Source organism: Lissotriton vulgaris, chromosome 4_1, assembly GCF_964263255.1.
Source record: "Lissotriton vulgaris chromosome 4_1, aLisVul1.2, whole genome shotgun sequence".
Classification (NCBI taxonomy): Eukaryota; Metazoa; Chordata; class Amphibia; order Caudata; family Salamandridae; genus Lissotriton; species Lissotriton vulgaris.
In genome coordinates this window covers 1,952,764,174-1,952,779,944 of record NC_141691.1, presented here as the reverse complement: position 1 = coordinate 1,952,779,944, position 15,771 = coordinate 1,952,764,174, and the positions used below count along the sequence as shown (strand labels likewise).

Here is a 15,771-nt window from a genome sequence, read left to right as displayed (position 1 = left end):
TCAAACTCTTAGAAAATACTTAAACTCGCCAAATAATGTAATCAGTGAGGCCATTTGAGATGTAATCAGTAATGTCACTGACCAGGTCCTGAGTTATCTCATATTTGAGGTCATAAGCAGTGCATTGTGGGGGCGTAAGTTATAGTTAGCTCTGTTAACTAGAACTGCTGAATTTCACTTATTTTGTATGATTGAAATCTGAGCCTAACTAGAACATCCCTGTAACCTCTGTTTTTTTCAGTAAATTTCTAAGGATTTTTTAATGTGATTTGCCAACTATAATTTCCTTGTAACCTTTGGTTTTTCAAGTAAATGTCTAAGGTTATTTAAAAAATGTTTTTCCTTTCTGTAACCAGTAACCTTTGAGAGGGAGGGTCTGAGTGGGTGCATGAGTGTCTGAGTGGGTCTATAAGCGCATGTGAGCGTGTCTGAGTAGGTGCGTGAGTGGGTCTGTCAGTTGCATTGTTAGTGACCGGGCTACAACAGAACCGCATCTGCCCCTTTATCCAAAAAGGACAGAGTTTTGCACAAAATATCTACCAAAGGGGAATACTTTCTACTGGTAGCGTAAAAGTGGAATCCTTTCTACTTAGGTAAAAGTCCAGTACATATTCTACACTACAGCTCAGTTATGGAGCAGGACGAAATGCCCCTAGTGACCTTGCATACGTTTTGGCAATGTGATTGTTCCTCATGCATCCTTATGCAGAAATTTGTAATAACATGAATCTTTCTATTGAGAACACAACAAGAGTACAAAGATGTAAATCTACACCAAACATGGGTCCTTCCTTTTAACTATATGAAGTAAATGCTTCATTGTTTGGTGGTGATGTCCTCATATTCCTCAGCATCATGAGCGCGTCACCAAATTTTGTGGGAAAGGCACTGGGGAGACTTTGGTAACAGCCCATCATCCTGGCAAAAGGAGGAAAGTACATTGCATATTACTAAGGTGGACAGGGCAAGGTCAAATGGGCAGAGCTTCATGTGATCTTACACATTTGTATACTCTTGGCCATTTAAGGGGAGAACCATGGACTCTGCTCTCATCAGGTAAGGACAAGAAAGTACCCACTCATACCATTCACTACACATCGTGCTCCAATAGATCAACAACGCATTCACCTCAATGAAGCATTTCAGACCGTCTTTCAAAGTGAAATTGCCAAGAAAACACACTTGCTTTGCCATTGTCCAGCCCAGGAGGTCAGGATCATTTGTCATTTACAGAAGTGGAGTTTTAATTGATGCATCTGCTATGTCTAGATATGTAAAAGTTTCCTGTTTAGGTTTAATGTTTGTAAAAGTTAAGCAGGCCTTTGGGCCAGCTCCTCCTGCAATAATGCTCCTGTGAAGCTTGCCCACAGTTTGCTATCCCCTGCTGCCTGTCTATATGCTACCCTCTGTTTGGGACTCCTCTACTCACTTCTTGCTCTATTTTGCTGTTTCTGCTAGCTTTTCTGTCCTCTGTTGTGCCTTTTTCTGCTGGTTTTTCTGCCCTCAGTTTTTCCTTTTGTGCTTTCTGTTTGGACTCCTCTGCTCTTTTTTCTGCCCTCTGGTTTGCTTTTCTGCTCCTTCTTCTGCTTGTTTTCCGGCTCGGTTTTGCCTATCCTGCTCATTTATCTGAGCTTAGTTTTGTCTTTTCTGCCCTCCGTTTTGCCTTTTCTGGTCATTTTTCTGCCCTCCATTTTGCCTTTTCTGCTAGTTTTTCAGCTCAGTTTTGCTTTTTTGGTTCATTTTCCAACCCATTGTTTTGCCTTTTTCTGTTAATTTTTCTGTCCTCTGTTTAGCCTTTCCTGCTCTTGGATTGACCTTTTCTAGCCTGTTTTTCCTTTTCGGCTCATTTTCCTGCCCTCTGTTTTGTCTTTTTCTGCCCCTTATTTTGTCTTTTCTGCTCGTTTTTCTGCCCGTTTGCCTTTCATGCTCGTTTCTCATACCCTCTGTTTAGTAATGCCTTTTTCTGCTAGCTTCTCTGCCCTCTATTTTGCCTTTCCTGCCCTCCGTTTTACCTTTTTTACTGCATGTTTTTCTGCCCCCTGTTTCGTTTTTATCTGCACGTTTTCTGCCCTCCATTTTGCCATTCATACCCTCCGTTTTGCCATCTGCACTTGTTTTTCTCCCCTCTGTTTTGCCTTTTTCTACTCTGTTTTCCCACCCAGGGCACCCAGTGTGCATGGTTAGGGACTGTGGGAAGTCTCAATGGCCCCGTAGTCCCTGGCATTGCTCCTGCATGCATGGAGCTGCTAAACAGTCAGCTCTTTGTGGGCAGGAGCAATCTTTTGATCTGTTTTGGGCAGGGAAACAGATGAAAACTTCGCTCCGAGCAAGTAGGAGTCCTTTGACAGTTCCGCCTTTCTGGGGGGAGCTGTCACAGCTCCCACCAAGCAAAAGCAAAACAGATATCTCCTGATTGTGGGCACATTAGGAGATAGCCAGATCCGGACCCGAGGGATGGCAGTCATTAGTCCTCGGGGCCATTATTTGGCTCCAGGAGGGACGCCACAACCCTCCCCCTGTTTTTACAGGCTGGCCCAAGGAAGGTGGAGGTCGCCGGGCCGTATATATGGCCTAGGAGTGGGGCTGCATGGCCTTTTCCTTTATGGCAGTTCTTTTGTGGTCCAGGGAGGTAGCGATACCAGAGGCAATTAGGAAATAGGAGGGGTGGTGTGCACGGCCCCCTCTTTTTTTTTATTCCATAGGTCCGGAAAGGTGGTGGTACCCAGGCCTACAAAGGCATGAGGCAGGGCGCCTCGCGCCCCCTTCTAACATAATAATAAAACCCGAGGAGGGGGTGGTCCCCAGGGTTAAACTTCTCTTGATGGGGGAGGGCTCCATGTGTCTCCTCCCAGAAAACAACTTACTCAATATGCCCCCAGGACCTGGTCCAACCAGTGGCTCCAAAAATATTACGCGTGGACTCCTTGTTATTTTTTTTCTGTCGGAGTTGTGGATCTGGCCACGATTCCGGACGAAAAATGTAAAAAATATATTTTTTCTTTTGCCCAGGCAGGGTCCCAGGGGGACCCCAGGAGCAGGGCTATCCTGTCCCCTTTTCTTTTTAACGTTTTTTGGGACTCAGATGAAGCAGAGTACCAAGATGGCTGACAACACTTCCTGGTTGAAGTGTTGGTAGCCAATCGGATATCAGCATGGGGTCTGTTAGATCTCAGAGGATCAGAGTCCCTAGATACACAGTTCTGGCTTTCAATTAAAATCTGAAAAACTACTGAACAGATTTACACAAATTCACAAAAAGTTTGCTTTCTGGACCAAGAGCTACCATTCTGCCAAATTTGGTGTAATTCCATCCAGCGGTTCGGGCTGCAGTAGTGTCTAAAATCTACATAGGAAATTTCATTGGGAAAATTCATTTAGGGACCACCCCCTTTTATTTGGCCCACTCTTAAAAAATCATCCCAAACCCTTTAACTCAGCAGCTAAAAAGACTGGTGTACGAATTTTGAACATTTTATTTAGATTCGTTAAACTGCCCTAAAAGGTATTGGCAAAACAAAAAACGCTTTTCCTATGGAAACAAAGTCCTAACTAACTACATGCTGGCGACCGCTCACTCTCTCTCTTAGCTTCTCTAAATGATTAGTTAACATCATTTGTTTTTTCTGCAAACGTGGGCAGACACAAATCTCAATATATAATATTACTTTTGAATGAAAACAACCGAAAATGATACAATATATATTTAGATTCTTAAGAGGCCTTGTAAAAATGTGTGTTTACTTACAGAACCAAAAAAAGCCACTGACGAGCTTCGCAGACTTAAGTTCTCGACATTCTACCTGAAATGTGCGACGAATTATTAAACTGCTTGTCTCCCAGGTAATAATGGTTCCATCCGAGCTGCATGTGTGCACTTCGCTATAAGAGTAAAACAAATAGATCACTAAAAGAGTATTTTTCTAAGTAGTTCTTTTACACAATTATAGAAACACAAACGTCACCCCACATCTGTTAAGGAGTATTAAAACAAGTAATTCAGTTTTTGCCGGTACATACATCATAAAATCACCATCAGAATACAACCTCCTAGACATGCAAGGGAAATATGCAATGGAATAAAATATTTATATGACAGCAACCCTTTGGCCTCCCGATCTGCGATATGCATAGAAAGGAGGGAGAGTGAGAGAGAGAGAAAGGCAGGGATGCTGGGGTCTTCTTGACTGCAAGTGTGCTGTAAAACGATGGTGAAAACTATTTGACAGGCTGTAATGTCCTGTTAGACATACCAGCCTACTGGCACATCACCTGTGAGTGCAAAATGATAAAAAGGAGTCCTTGGTGATCCGCTGTGGCCTTCAGCCATGCGCAGTGGCCACTGGGTGTAGGGTATGACCAGCCCTCATATTACGAACCATCGACACCTGGCATTTCTGCAGCACGCACCTGGCTCGGGTCAACGCTTGCAGACAAACACTGTGCTTGCAGAAAAACCCTGTGCTGTACCCATGATCCCCAAGAAATTGTGCATTGCCTTTAGGCATAGAGAGAAGCCTCTGGACAAACTGCATCAAAGATCAGGTCCATAGTACCACAGCACAGTCTTTGAAGTGCGTAGTTGCAGGACGACATTTGTTCTAGTTTTTTTTTTAGAATTTAAAGCACAAGTTACTACTTGTGTAACAATATATCTGTAAGAGACATTAGTCAGTGATAGATTCCTTACCTTAGAATATCCCCAGGCATCAGACTGGATCCGGAAAGTTTTCATCAGCAGTACACCTGCGCGTCGAAAGGTGGCGTTGTGCGGCTCTGCGCCCATCGCTGACGTCCTAAGCGCCGGTATGACGTCACAGAGACTACTTCGGCACCACCCATGCGCACGGACGTCAGTTCTGTACACGACTTTCCGCCCCAGGAACGCAGAGCCATGCAAGAAACTGACCACCGGTGCCATGAAAATAGGGCCTTGAAAGGGATGACCTCAACCCTAGAAATCAGTTTGCAGAACGGGGAGGATGGGTGGGGCGGTATGGAAACTATCACTAACTAATGTCTCTTACAGGTATATCGTTACACAAGTAGTAACTTGTGCATCTGAAAGAGACACGTTAGTGATAGATTCCTTACCTCAGAATAGATACCCCAGCAATACCAACCCTGGTGGAGGGTCTGCGAACAAGATTACACCAGAAAGTCTTGGAGAACAGAACGTCAAGGCAATAATGCTTGGTAAACGTGTGCAGCAAGGCCCAAGTAGCTGCCTGACAATTGTCCTGCAAGATAACGCCACATCCCAAGGCAGTAGTGGCTGCCATTGCCCTGGTAGAATTGGCACGCACCCCCACAGGAGGTTCCTTCTTAGCCAACCAGCAACATGCTTTGATGCACAGAACGACCCACGAGAGATGGTGTGTTTATGCACAGATTGACCTTTTTTGGCGTCCATGTAGCCAACAAAAAGTTGGTCATCCATCTGGAACTGTTGTGTGCGCTTCAGATAAAACGAGAGAGCATGTTTTGGGTCCAGACGGTGGAGCCTCTCTTCCTCTTTTGAAGGATGCAGAGGCAGAAAGAAGGTGGGCAAGGTGATGGTCTGCCCAATGTGGAAGGGCGTGACAACCTTTGGCAAGAAAGAAGGACGAGTCCTTAAAACCACCTTGTCCGGATGAACAGAAAGAAAAGGAAGTTTAGAAGAAAGAGCCTGGAGCTCACTCACTCTTCTGGCATAGGTGATAACTACCAGGAAAGCCGTCTTGAGAGTGAGAAGACTTAAGGGACAGTTATGAAGGGGCTCAATGGGAGCGCACATCAGATAGGTCAAGACAAGATTTAAGTCCCACTGAGGTATTATGAAAGGCATGGGAGGATATGTGTGTGTAATGCCTTTGAGGAAGCGATTAACCAGTGGGGACTTAAAAGAGAAGGCTGATCTGGTAGCCGTAGAAAGTCGGAGATGGCCAAACGATAACTTTTGATAGTGCCCAGAGCAGAGCCCTACTGGGCCAAAGAGAGAAGGAACAGAAGGATCTCAGAAAGAGGGCAGAAAGGGGATTCACAGCCTTTGCTGTGCACCATGCCACATACTTGTTCCATCTGCAGGCGTATACCAACTAAGTGGAGGGACGCCTGGATGCCAGAATTACATCACAGACTTCAGGAGGCAAGTCGAAAGGAATCAACTGCCGCTGCTCAACCTCCATGCAAAGAAGTTGAGACTCGACAGGTTCGGGTGGAGAACCGTGCCCTGCTGCTGCGACAGAAGATCCTCCCGAAGAGGCAGTTGGATCGGGGGATTGAAGGTCATACTGAGTAGCTCGGGATACCAAACTCTTCGAGCCCAGTCCGGAGCCACGAGAATGACTTGGGCCCGGTCGCGTCTGATCTTCTTCAGCACTCTGGGCAGAAGTCGTATAGGCGGAAAGGCGTACAACAGACCGCAACTTCACTTGTGACGAAAAGCGTCGTCTAGCGAGTGCCCCCTTGGAAATTCCAATGCGCACGTTGAAGTAAAGACGCCATTCGTGATCTATCATGCACCTGCGGCCGAGTTCATCCGCCCTTGCGTTAAGTGAACCTGCCAGGTGTTGTACCACCAGGGAAATGCCCTGATGCTCCAGCCATGTCCAGAGGCGCAGAGCAGGTCAGATCGCCCAAAGATCCAGAAGGTTGATATGGAGCATGGACTCTGCCGGAGACCAGTGGCCTCTGATCTCCGTCTCTCCCATGTGCCCCCCCCCACTCCATCCCAGGAGGGAAGCATCCGTCACCACTCTGTGCTCCGGTTGGGGAAAGGAGAGGTATCTGCCATTGACCCAATGCCGGTTCGTGAGCCACCACTGCAGCTGTTGTGCAGTGCCCTCCGAGATCTGGACGTTAATCGGACAGGTTCCCCTGATGCTGCGCCCACTGGAACTTCAGGTCCCACTTCAGGGCCTGCATAAACCATCTGAAAACTACAAAGGGGTGGCTCTAATCAGTATGGCTGAGCCGGTATCTAGAACAACAAAATGAGGATGCCAGTACTGATACACATGAATACTTATTAAAACGCTAAACCTGAAGTAAGATTCAAGGCTTGGAGCTGCTTAGTAGCTTTTATTATTTGCTTAATGTTATCAAAAAACGAATTGGTTCAAAAGTAAACAATATTACATGCTAGGTACAAAATTAAGGGAAGAAACAATCTTTCATTATGTCAGACATATCACAAGCATACAACAATCAACCATTCAGGAACAATGGGGAGAATAAGAAGTGATATATTTACAGTGAACAATATTTACAGTGAACACAAAGATGCTGGAAAAGGCCACAGTCTGCAATATATTTCGAAAAGTTTTAACTGAAAAATTATTTACATAAAAATGTACATTCCTAATCAAAATTTGAATAATCACAGTTTTTTTGGTGGGATAAAGTGACAAAATAAACACGGTAATGTACAACGGATGATAAGCAGCAGAGCAATTCAGATAGACTTATCACCCACGCAGACTTGAGAGTGGTAATGGGCCTACGCGTTTCGAATCCTGCTGGCAGAGGTAAACACGTAGTGTGGCAATATGATGTAACCAACACTAGACTTAGAAGTACCGTGGTTTAGTGACGAAGGGCGTTGTCCGCCAGACGCGGCTACCAGCGTTCAAACAATTCGGCGGTCCGTCAGTGCTGTAAAGCACGCAGCGGGGGAGTGATTTGTTATTTAAAAGCTTCAATCAGGGAACTTTTGGCGACAGCGAAACGAAGCGGTTGCACTCTGGTGAGCACCTTAGCTCTAAGGTGCTCACCAGAGTGCTACGCCCTTCGTCACTAAACCACGGTACTTCTAAGTCTAGTGTTGGTTACATCATATTGCCACACTACGTGTTTACCTCTGCCGGGCACGAAATTAATCTACTTCTACCCTAATGGCGACAGCGATCTAAAAGATAGAGGCTCTAGAATATTGGTATCACCATTGCCCCTCCAAGCGATCACCGCCTCAGGTACAGCACGTCTGTGTTTATCTCAGCAGGTACAAATCATTCCCCAGCCTTGATGCTGTGAAAAGCTATATTTGAATGCATTTGCTCCTCTTCTTGAATCAAAGGCCCTGATGAGAATCCTCTTAGACCAGCAGGATTCGAAACGCGTAGGCCCATTACCACTCTCAAGTCTGCGTGGGTGATAAGTCTATCTGAATTGCTCTGCTGCTTATCATCCGTTGTACATTACCGTGTTTATTTTGTCACTTTATCCCACCAAAAAAACTGTGATTATTCAAATTTTGATTAGGAATGTACATTTTTATGTAAATAATTTTTCAGTTAAAACTTTTCGAAATATATTGCAGACTGTGGCCTTTTCCAGCATCTTTGTGTTCACTGTAAATATTGTTCACTGTAAATATATCACTTCTTATTCTCCCCATTGTTCCTGAATGGTTGATTGTTGTATGCTTGTGATATGTCTGACATAATGAAAGATTGTTTCTTCCCTTAATTTTGTACCTAGCATGTAATATTGTTTACTTTTGAACCAATTCGTTTTTTGATAACATTAAGCAAATAATAAAAGCTACTAAGCAGCTCCAAGCCTTGAATCTTACTTCAGGTTTAGCGTTTTAATAAGTATTCATGTGTATCAGTACTGGCATCCTCATTCTGCATAAACCATCTGGCATGAGTGACCAGCAGGATGCTTGAGGCCATGAGGCCCAGCAGCCTCAGGGTCATCCTAACCAAAACCCAGGAGAGACAAAAACATAGCCTGAATATCTTTGACTCGCCGTTTGGAAGGATAGGCCCTTAACCCCTTGCGTGCGGCGGGAATTCCCCGCCCATGCTGACTCCGCCTTGCGCGGGCGGAGTCATGACGGAACGGTTCCGTCATCAGCACAGCTCACCCGTAGCTGATGACGGAACCGTTCTGTCATCAGCATGCAAGGGGTTAAGTGCGTTGTATCCAGAACCGCTATGATGAAGAGGAGCTTCTGAGAGGGAATCAGGTGCAACTTCTGCACATTGATAGAGAAACCCTCCAAATGCAGGTGGTCGGCCATAGTCTGGAGCTGAGAGACGACCCTCTGGGGTGAGCCCGCCTTCAACAGCCAGTCGTCGAGATAGAGGAAGACCGGGACCCCTGATCTGCGCAGATGAGCTGCAACCACCGCCATCACTTTCGTGAACACCCGAGGGGCGCTGGTAAGGCCAAAGGGGAGCACTACCGTGAACCGCAGGTAACGCATGTGGCCCGGCAGGACGGGAATGTGGAAATACGCGTCCTGCAGGTCCAACGCTACCATCCAGTCTCCAGGATCGAGGGCAAACAAGACCTGAGCCAGATTTGGCATCTTGAACTTCTCCTTGCGGAGGAAGCGATTGACATCCCTGAGGTCCAAGATAGGATGCATGCCCTTGTCCTTCTATAGTCTTAGTGGTTAGCACGGTGTGTTAGTGTTTTTTCTCCACTCTCTATAGTCTCTGCTCCATCCGGTCACCTCTCTACCCTCTCTCCAAAGGTTAACACAGAATCCCTTTCAAGAGACCCTTATCAGAATAACAGATTATTTAGGATGGCCTCCTCATTGCTCCTGTGGATATGAAACCAGCCTCACCTTCCGTATCAGATGCAACAACCACATCTTGACCAACCTCCTAGTGCTCTGACTTGACCTGACAGCTGTCACCGGTCTTTAGATTGGGTGCCTTCATTTTCTTGCAGCACATCACCTTGAACACTTCCACGGTTCTTTCATGCCTTTTCTTCTTCATCAGCGCTCTTCCTGAAGAACCACGTGGAACACATCCATAAGCGCTGCCTCCTTGGGATGAAAGAGGCTGCCCCAGCAGAGTAGTGCTCCATCAGACAGTCCTTCCAAATCCTTTTTCTCAATCTCTCCTTTGCAATTTAAACACACCTTTTTGTCCATCCACAACTAAAGACAGTTCTCGCTTTTGCCTTTTTAACAAACTGCACTCAAGATGTCCTTCATAAATTAAGCCTTTTATCTTCTCTCTCAAGCAGCACCACCCTTTCCACGCACACTGCATGCACATTCCCATGGTCAAAACTTCTACATTCATCCTTCCCACCCTTCAGAATACTTTCCTTTGTAGTTCAGTTTCATCCTCTTCTCTGCTTCCACATATTTGTATTTGTTATTTTACCGGTCCACATAAACCACAGGGCTGCGGTACAAGTCTTCCACCTGACCAATAGCCTAATATATGTCTGTGTGGGAGAATGTGGAAACCGTTTGAGAGAACGGGAACATCAGTTTTCAATTAACTAAATCTGGTGCATTCAAGAAAATCCACTAGGACCCACAACCTCCAAAATTAGACTTTATATTGATCATGGTCTTAAAGGTGATTACATTTTAACTGAATATTTCGTTAAAGTTAAAATGAGACAATAAATGTACCTGTGGGTCTTGTGTCCCTCCTCGGCAAGGATGTCCACCACTGCACTTCGGTGATCTGTTAGCTGTCTGTTACATGACATACTGTGCGTGTTGATGATATAGATGATGGAGTTCTGGGATCCAATCCACACTTGGCTGTGATCTACGCCACGCATACAAGTCTATTGAAAACAAAAAGAGAATCATCAAAACAAAGGAGATGAGCAGATGTCAATTGGAACCTCCATACTTTAGACATATAATACCGTGCTAGTCAACTTACATCAATGCATAGTGTGGAAGGAGTGTACAAATGAAGCCATATCAAAAGTTCATGAATTACAATATATTTGTAGAACATCGGCGATAGAGCTGGCACATCACACAGAGTTAAAACAATTCCGAAGCAACAAACATAAGCAGTAGGCACTGGTGAGGAGGTGTTAACTAAGGAAAACTTTCAGGCAGTGAGCCAGTGAGATATGTAATGCCAACGACCTATCCAAGATGCTAGCTTGCTATCGGACGCTATCAGTGGTCCAAAAATCCAGCAAGGAGGGATTTTACAACGCGAAAAGTGTAGTCGTTCCAGGCTAAGAATTATCCTTATGATAGTCTAGGTACATTACACGAGTACCTTCTCCGGCAAAACCTCGTTGAGATAGCTTATGAAATAGGCTGCAGAACTCCTTCGCACAGAGGATCTACAGGACCGTCTACGTTGGTCGATGAAACATGGGAGAGCTCTTGATCACCCGTTACTTGTGTTTTCGTAGACTCACTCCACTCTTTGCTAGAATGCATTATATTTGACACTATCTAGCCAGGTGAGAGTACATGAGCCAAAATATAATAACACCTGGGAACCTGCGCAGCAGAATTGGGCCTGTGTCTTGAAACCGTGAACTCCTACAGAGAGAGAAGTCAAGGGGGTGTGTAATGTCGGCCCACTCCAGTTTCATCTTTACACTGCAGAGTTGCCCTTGCTTTGTGGAGGCTAGATCTGACGGGCTAAACCATGTGATGGTTTCTGAGAGCAGTCACGATTCGATTGCGTGCTCCATTTTCGTGGTCTGTTTTAGGGAACAGCCTTTCCTGGATCTGAGAAGCAAATCTGCACGGTTTTTCTGCTGATCTGAGGTTTTGTCAACAATGTAAACTGGAATCTGTTAGATATGCTCCGTTTCATTGTCCAGGGTTACGTCCACTTCACAATCAACTGATAGCTTCTTTTCAAACTCAAAGGGAGACCAGCAATAACTGTGAATTATTTAATTGTCATATGACAGGTTGCTGTTGACGCCTGCTAGACAGTGAATAATGTAACATTCAAAACTGAAATAAAAGTCTAATAGTTTACATAACTTTTATTTTTTTATTTTGTTACAGAAAATGCTTTGACGAAAAGAAATCCAACAAACTGTGAACTAATGCATTGGGAATCAGAAGTATGGGTTCAGAGTGCATGATGGGAGGTGAGGTTTAGAAGGCCACTCAATTCTAATACTGCATTAGAAGCAATTCGAAGAGTATTTTAAATGATAGGATGCTTTAGGAGAGGTACAACCATCATCATAAAACAGGCTGGATTATCACTCATCATTAACACAAGCTCATCTTCAATACTGTGTGGAACTCTCTGCAAAAGAGAACTACGAAGCAAAGTATACATGTAGGAGAATAGGATAAAAGGAGATACAATAAAGACAGACTCTGAAGGATGAGAAAATAGTCATCATTTTTCTGACAAAGAAACTCTTTGCCTGCAGGTTACAATGTCAAACTTAGAATAGAGTGGTCTAGGATTCCATGTGAAAGTACTTCTTATACTGGCAGTGTCACTCAAAAGGTTATGGAGACACCAAACTGCCCGCATCAAACATCAGACAAACTTAAAGACAAACTTAAAGACAAAAACAGCCTGAGGCCTGTAGATTAAAAATAGACATGTAAATGGGACAGTCAGCCCTTGTCAAGCACCACATTGCATGTATCTATACTTTCCACTTACTAATTTCTCATTGCCGACTTTAAAACAGTGCTGCAAGATGGACCAGGTAATTGCATTGAAGACGACAACTTTCCCTTCGCTTAAGGCGCACCACAGCTTTGACTGTGCTTCGACATTCCTTTCCGTAGAATCCAGCTGTCCTAGGAAATAAAGACAAGAATGCACATTCTGGTTAAAAGCCTTCAATAGCCAGTAACATGCAAATCATGGGTATGGCCAAGTCTTTCACAATAGGAAGACCTAGGGAGTCAGTCAGTAGGCCTTCAGCAGGGTGCACAGTTGCAGGAGGAGGAAGAGGAGAGGAAGGACAAGTTGGAGGAGGACAAGGAGGCCAGCAAGAGAAGGTTTAGTATGGGTAATCAAAAACAGAACAATTAACAATATGTTTGCTACTAAATCATATGAGTTTCCAATACTGAAGAGGCTCACAAGCAAGTGTCATGGTAAAAGAGGAACAAAAACCTATTCATGCCATAGGGTTTATGTATCGGATATCCATTAGTACCCGCACATTAGGTAGGGGAGCGGCTAACTGAAAGCCAAGAAAAGAAAATTCACAACTCAAAAAAACAAGTGTAGCCCAAGGGAAAAGATGACCCCACGTGTCCATGTGAATGCACTTCGAAAACACACGTGTGCATGCCTTTTGTTCCCACTTTTCTGTACAATAAGCCGGACAGCCAAGTCTGTCCCTAGCAGGGGATGGGTGCAGTTGGGCCAATTGAAAGGATTATATTGTTAACGAAAACCAATCAACAGCTAATTGGGAGCTCCCTTCCATCCGCCTCTATAAAATTGGCTGATAGCGGGTTTAAAAACAGGTGAATAAACCAATGTAGAAACAGCCTTCGGAGAAGATTCACTTTGTCACTTACTTATGGAAAGCAGTGTGTGCAGGAGGCGAGATAATCAGCACATAGCTAGTACCTGTGACGGGACATGATTTTGAAAACACAGTTTATAGGGGCAGGTCAGGACAACCAAGCCTATTCACTTAGCCAGAGATGCAGGGTTGACAATGTGTTTAGAAGAGCCACGCATACAGGCAAAGCTTTCTCCGGAGTGGGGTTGCAATGATTGATGCACACAAGCATATAACAAAATAGAACATAAAGCGCAGGAAAGGAAAGCTTTGTTGAGCCTCCATGAGAGCGACTGAAGAATATTGGAAAATAATTTCTTATATAAACACAAGTGTCCATCTGGAGGAAGTTATTGAGCTCTTACTTTTTGACTGAGCTAAGAAGCAAAACTAATTATTGGAAAAATAGTTTACTTAGCAAACATCTCAATAGCAGACTCCCCAGACTGATACCTGTTTGTAAAGAGACTATGCAGTACAAGTCCTATTGATTTATGGTTATGGCTATGTTTTGTGGTGATGTCACCGTTGAGATGTTTGTGAAGGTTTGGTAGTGTTATGCAATGAGTTAATGTTTTGCCATTAGAACGTTTCTAAAAGGGCTTCAGTTTATTGTAAAATTTGATTTGAGGATCACATCTAGGCCGTGCACAAATAATGATACAGGTGTATTTAAATTTGATGTAGCACAATTTGTTTTCTTATAACTCAAATCCTACTGTACAAATATAAACAAAACCACACAAAAGTACCATAATTATGGAAACGTTGATGTATAGCTGGCCAGTAGTTTTCAATTTAACAGACAGTAGACATGTACTTATATACCCCTATGCAACTGAATTGCCCCCGACAACCTTTGACAATCTTGAGTACTGAGGTCCAAATATGGAATGGAGAACCGGATGAACATGGGACATGTTGCTACCAACTTGCAAGCAAATTAATCAACGTGTCAAAGCATATTACACTAACAAAAACACAAATCGCCCTGTTAAATAAGAATCAAAAACATTACTACAGAAGAGTCATCACCACACCTTCGCAACTATGCACACACAGGCACATGTAGTTCTGCTAAAACCAGATGTTGTATAAATTTGAAGAATAAATTCACAGGTGATTAGAGGGCTTGCGTGATAGGGCTAAGAGATAGCTGATGCCTAATCCCAGCCACGCTGTCATTGGCTCCAGAACACTGTTGTATGCAGGGAGGACAGAGGAAAACAAAGATTTGAGGTCCACAACTAAATTCAGACCATGAGACGCAGTGACCCAGCATCTGTTCTTGCATAATGTGCAGGACAACTTAGTCGCTTACTAGAATACTCCACTACAAGAAAGACTTCCATCTTTAAAATCTGACTTTTTAATTTGCCAGAACTTTGAAGACAAAAACCTCTATAGTCATGAATGTGTATTTAATGGATTCATTTGATTATTCAAAGAGAAATGTAATTTGTGGCATTAAGTGTTGCAAGAAAATGCTAAATAACTTAAAATCATCACGTAAATGTAAATTACAGTATACAGTGTGCTCAAGATCTTGGATGTGATTTTTATTATTCTGACGAGTGAGTAAACCACGTTACTCTGGATTTGAACAAGTACTGAAAAATAGAAGGAGGACACTCATGCACTGTAAAAATACATTGCAGTACCTGGAGTGTACAGTAGGACGTCTACTGACTGCAAGACAGTCTCTCCAGCTGAAGGATTAATCCTGTGCTTGAGTGTTTCCGATGTCGTTTTTGGAACCATCATGGGAACTGAAAAAACAATGTTACACTTATAGCATAAAACCATCCAGCTATCACTTGTGATTTTTCTGCATCATAAACTGGGATCATTGTGATTTCACTCTAATAATAATAATAATAATAATAATAAAAATAAAAATAATAATAATAGTTTATTAGTCAATTAAAATCATAAATACGATCTAATCATGCAACACAGAAAGAGTAAACATGAATACAAAAGTAGCTAAAACAATTGGCCATACATCGACTTCAGCCATTAGGCATCTTGTTATTAGACCTCCACATTTTGTACTTCCTTTTCTAACTAGAGAGATGAAAAATCCAAATACAGATGTTAAATGGGTCGAGATAGCTGGTCAAGGACTGGCCTTTTCCCTAATGGTTTAAGTGCAAATTTGCAATGTAGCCGGTTGGAATTCTCATAGATAAATTGCTATAGGTAATTAAAGTGCTCATTTACAGGTCCAAAGCGAGTAAATGCACAATACTAAATTGACAATGTTTTTTCCCCTTGAAAAAGTGCAAAACTTTGCGTCATTAAAGCGCCAATGTGCAGAATAAAAAAAGTGCTAAGTTAAACAAGTATTTGTCTTAGCATGGCGGGATAGGGAACAGCAACTACAGCAGTACCTAGAAGCCCGTCCTTGGGGTTGACCTGCTCATGTGGGTTGCACCTTAAAACTACGGTTTTGTCACAGCCTAATATCAGTTTCAAAGCCCCCCTCAGGTTTACCCAACACTCGACCTATATGCTAATCAATTTTTTTTTAAATTGGTCTAAAACGGG

General features: G+C 43.5%; 1 protein-coding gene across 1 annotated transcript in view; it reads right to left on the bottom strand.

The window, feature by feature from the left end:
• DENND3 (DENN domain containing 3) overlaps positions 1 to 15,771 on the bottom strand; it is a 566,116-nt gene that overhangs the window by 84,605 nt on the left and 465,740 nt on the right. The window contains exons 17-20 of the mRNA XM_086966276.1: positions 14,883 to 14,990; positions 12,360 to 12,499; positions 10,370 to 10,530; positions 3,746 to 3,879 (exon numbers count right to left, since the gene is read on the bottom strand). Coding sequence (XP_086822402.1) covers positions 3,746 to 3,879; positions 10,370 to 10,530; positions 12,360 to 12,499; positions 14,883 to 14,990 — 543 coding nt within the window. The remainder of the gene's footprint in view (positions 1 to 3,745; positions 3,880 to 10,369; positions 10,531 to 12,359; positions 12,500 to 14,882; positions 14,991 to 15,771) is intronic.